The sequence below is a fragment of the Nannospalax galili genome, unplaced genomic scaffold, assembly GCF_000622305.1.
Source record: "Nannospalax galili isolate Female #2095 unplaced genomic scaffold, S.galili_v1.0 scaffold451, whole genome shotgun sequence".
NCBI lineage: Eukaryota > Metazoa > Chordata > Mammalia > Rodentia > Spalacidae > Nannospalax > Nannospalax galili.
The window spans coordinates 1,735,670-1,738,277 of record NW_008331662.1 but is presented as its reverse complement, the minus strand read 5'-3'; the positions used below and the strand labels follow the sequence as shown (position 1 = coordinate 1,738,277).

General features: G+C 42.1%; 1 protein-coding gene across 1 annotated transcript in view; it reads left to right on the top strand.

Annotated features, from left to right (window-relative positions):
• The window catches only part of Hfm1 (helicase for meiosis 1), a 128,759-nt gene that overhangs the window by 12,944 nt on the left and 113,207 nt on the right, over positions 1-2,608 (top strand). The window contains exon 3 of the mRNA XM_008826844.1: positions 1,618-1,924. Within this exon, the coding sequence (XP_008825066.1) occupies positions 1,618-1,924 (307 nt within the window). The remainder of the gene's footprint in view (positions 1-1,617; positions 1,925-2,608) is intronic.

Here is a 2,608-nt window from a genome sequence, read left to right as displayed (position 1 = left end):
CAGCGGGGGAGATGGAAGGGTGAATGTGGCTGGGTGAGTCAAGGCGCAGAGGGCTGCGCTATAGACTTACCCCAAGAGGCCTGAGGATGGGAATGCAGGCTAGGAGAGTTAGCTGGTGGTGCAGGTCCCGGGAAGCAGAGAGAGGTGAGGGCAGGGCAAGGTCCAGAAGCAGTGCTCCTGGGGCCCAAGAAAGGCACTAAATTGTTCTGGGTGAAAAGGATCAGGAAGCAGTATTGGTTCCCCAGGTGTCTGGGGCCCCAAGACTAGGAATGGCACAGGGCCCAAACTAGGAGTAGAGAACAGCGGGGGAGATGGAAGGGTGAATGTGGCTTGGGGCGTCAAAGCGCGGAGGGCTGCCTCTCTGTGATTTTGACATGTGAATTTCTTTTGTAGTTTCTGATTCTTGTGTGAGACTCAAGCCTTCAAATTTAGGTTTGCTTCTTTTTGTATACTTTATTTGTCTTTGTAGTTTCTTTTTGGGCATGAAAAGCTGATTTGTCTAAGCTGGGAGATGGAAGGGTGAATGTGGCTTGGGGCGTCAAAGCGCGGAGGGCTGCCTCTCTGTGATTTTGACATGTGAATTTCTTTTGTAGTTTCTGATTCTTGTGTGAGACTCAAGCCTTCAAATTTAGGTTTGCTTCTTTTTGTATACTTTATTTGTCTTTGTAGTTTCTTTTTGGGCATGAAAAGCTGATTTGTCTAAGCTTCCAGTTCTCTCCTTTGATTTTATATTGGAGTGGCCATATTGCTTTTGTCCTCGGAGTTCCCACAGAGGCCCAAGTCAGATGCTCTCAGGCTTTCTCCTAAGGTCTGGATCCCTCCAGGAAAGATGTTGTCCTCAGGAATTTGGTGGTTGGACTGGCCTGGGAACAGGGCCCAAGAAAGATGCCAGTCTCGGGCAGTCTGTGGCCATGCCACTCAGAGATGCAGAGGGTGATGGGGGCGAGAAGCAGCCCCAAGGGCTCCTGGGGCCTGCAGGGAAGAACTGGGTTGGTCTGGATGTAAAGGATCAGGAAGCTGAGAGGTCAGTTCAGGTGTCCAGGAAAGAGGCTGGCCGGTTGTGCAGCCCAGGGAAGCAGAGGGAGGTGAGGGTGGGCCCAGGCCCAGAGGGCACCTGGGGCCCACAAGGAGAAGGAACAGAATTTGTTTGCGTGCAAGGGATCAGGAAGCAGTGGTGGTTGCCGGTGGAGAGGTCAGCCCCGGTGTCCAGGAAAGAGGCTGGTCATTGTGCAGTCAAGGGAAGCAGAAGGAGGTGAGGGCAAGACCAGGCCCAGGGGGCTCCCAGGAGAGAAGCTTTCTTTAGAAAATTTTTAAATTTCTGATTTATTTATTTATTGTGTGTGTGTGTGTGTGTGTGTGTGTGTGTGTGTGTGTGCATGTGTGAGCACACATGCTGGGGGAGCACATATGTCACGGTGTGTGTGTAAGTCAGAGGACAACTACTGAGTTAAACTTAGGTTATGGGGAGAGAACTTAGGTTATGAGGCTTGGCTGCAATCACTTTTAACCTACTAAGCCATGTCACCATTCCTATAGAAAATATACAAATCACTTTGAAAAATTGTTTTCTTGAATAATACTTAAATATTAATAATTAGCATATTCCTTTTTTTCTAGGTCAGGAAAAGATGCCAAAAATGTTCACATCAAATTTGAAGATTATTAATGAAGACACAAATTGTATTTCACCCACACAAAAATTTCAATGTCCCTCTAATGTATATAAGCAAGGTCATCTAAATTTAGGAGGATCAAGTAACAGTGACTTACCGCATGCTGCTGGCAAGCTGGTGTATGGCTCCTCTCAGAAGTATAAAATTCACTTTGGCACTGAGATTGCACCTACAAGCAACATTCCTGATGATATAAAATTAGTTAATGTTGCAGAGGATAAAGGAGAGGAAACATCAGCATTCAGAAAAAGGTAATTAGTTAAATGAAATAATTCAGTGAGCAAAGCTGAATATATGTACACTGAAAAGAAATATGACAGCCTATGAATGAGAAAAACAGTAACAACAAATAGGTAGACATTGTTAGGCCTGGGATTCCAGTTATGAGTTCTTGTCTACCAGAAATTTACAATTTACTGGGAAGGGAAGAATAGTGCATAACTAAAAATTACTGTTACAGTGTGACAATTATTTTGACTATATATATATATGATTGGAGCAAAGAGTCTCAAAGTATTTGTTGTCAGTATCCTTCATACATAAAAATTATTGAAGAGTCTCAGAGGTCTCAAGAGGTTTTGTTTAGGTGAGTTATATCTATTGGTATTTAACCATACTGAAAATTAAAACAAAGCTAAAAGATATTTATTAGTTTATTTAAAAATTATGCTTTTTGACTATATATATATATGATTGGAGCAAAGAGTCTCAAAGTATTTGTTGTCAGTATCCTTCATACATAAAAATTATTGAAGAGTCTCAGAGGTCTCAAGAGGTTTTGTTTAGGTGAGTTATATCTATTGGTATTTAACCATACTGAAAATTAAAACAAAGCTAAAAGATATTTATTAGTTTATTTAAAAATTATGCTAAACTCACTTCCCTTCCCCCTACATTATATTTGTATATATATCAAATATACAAATATATATATA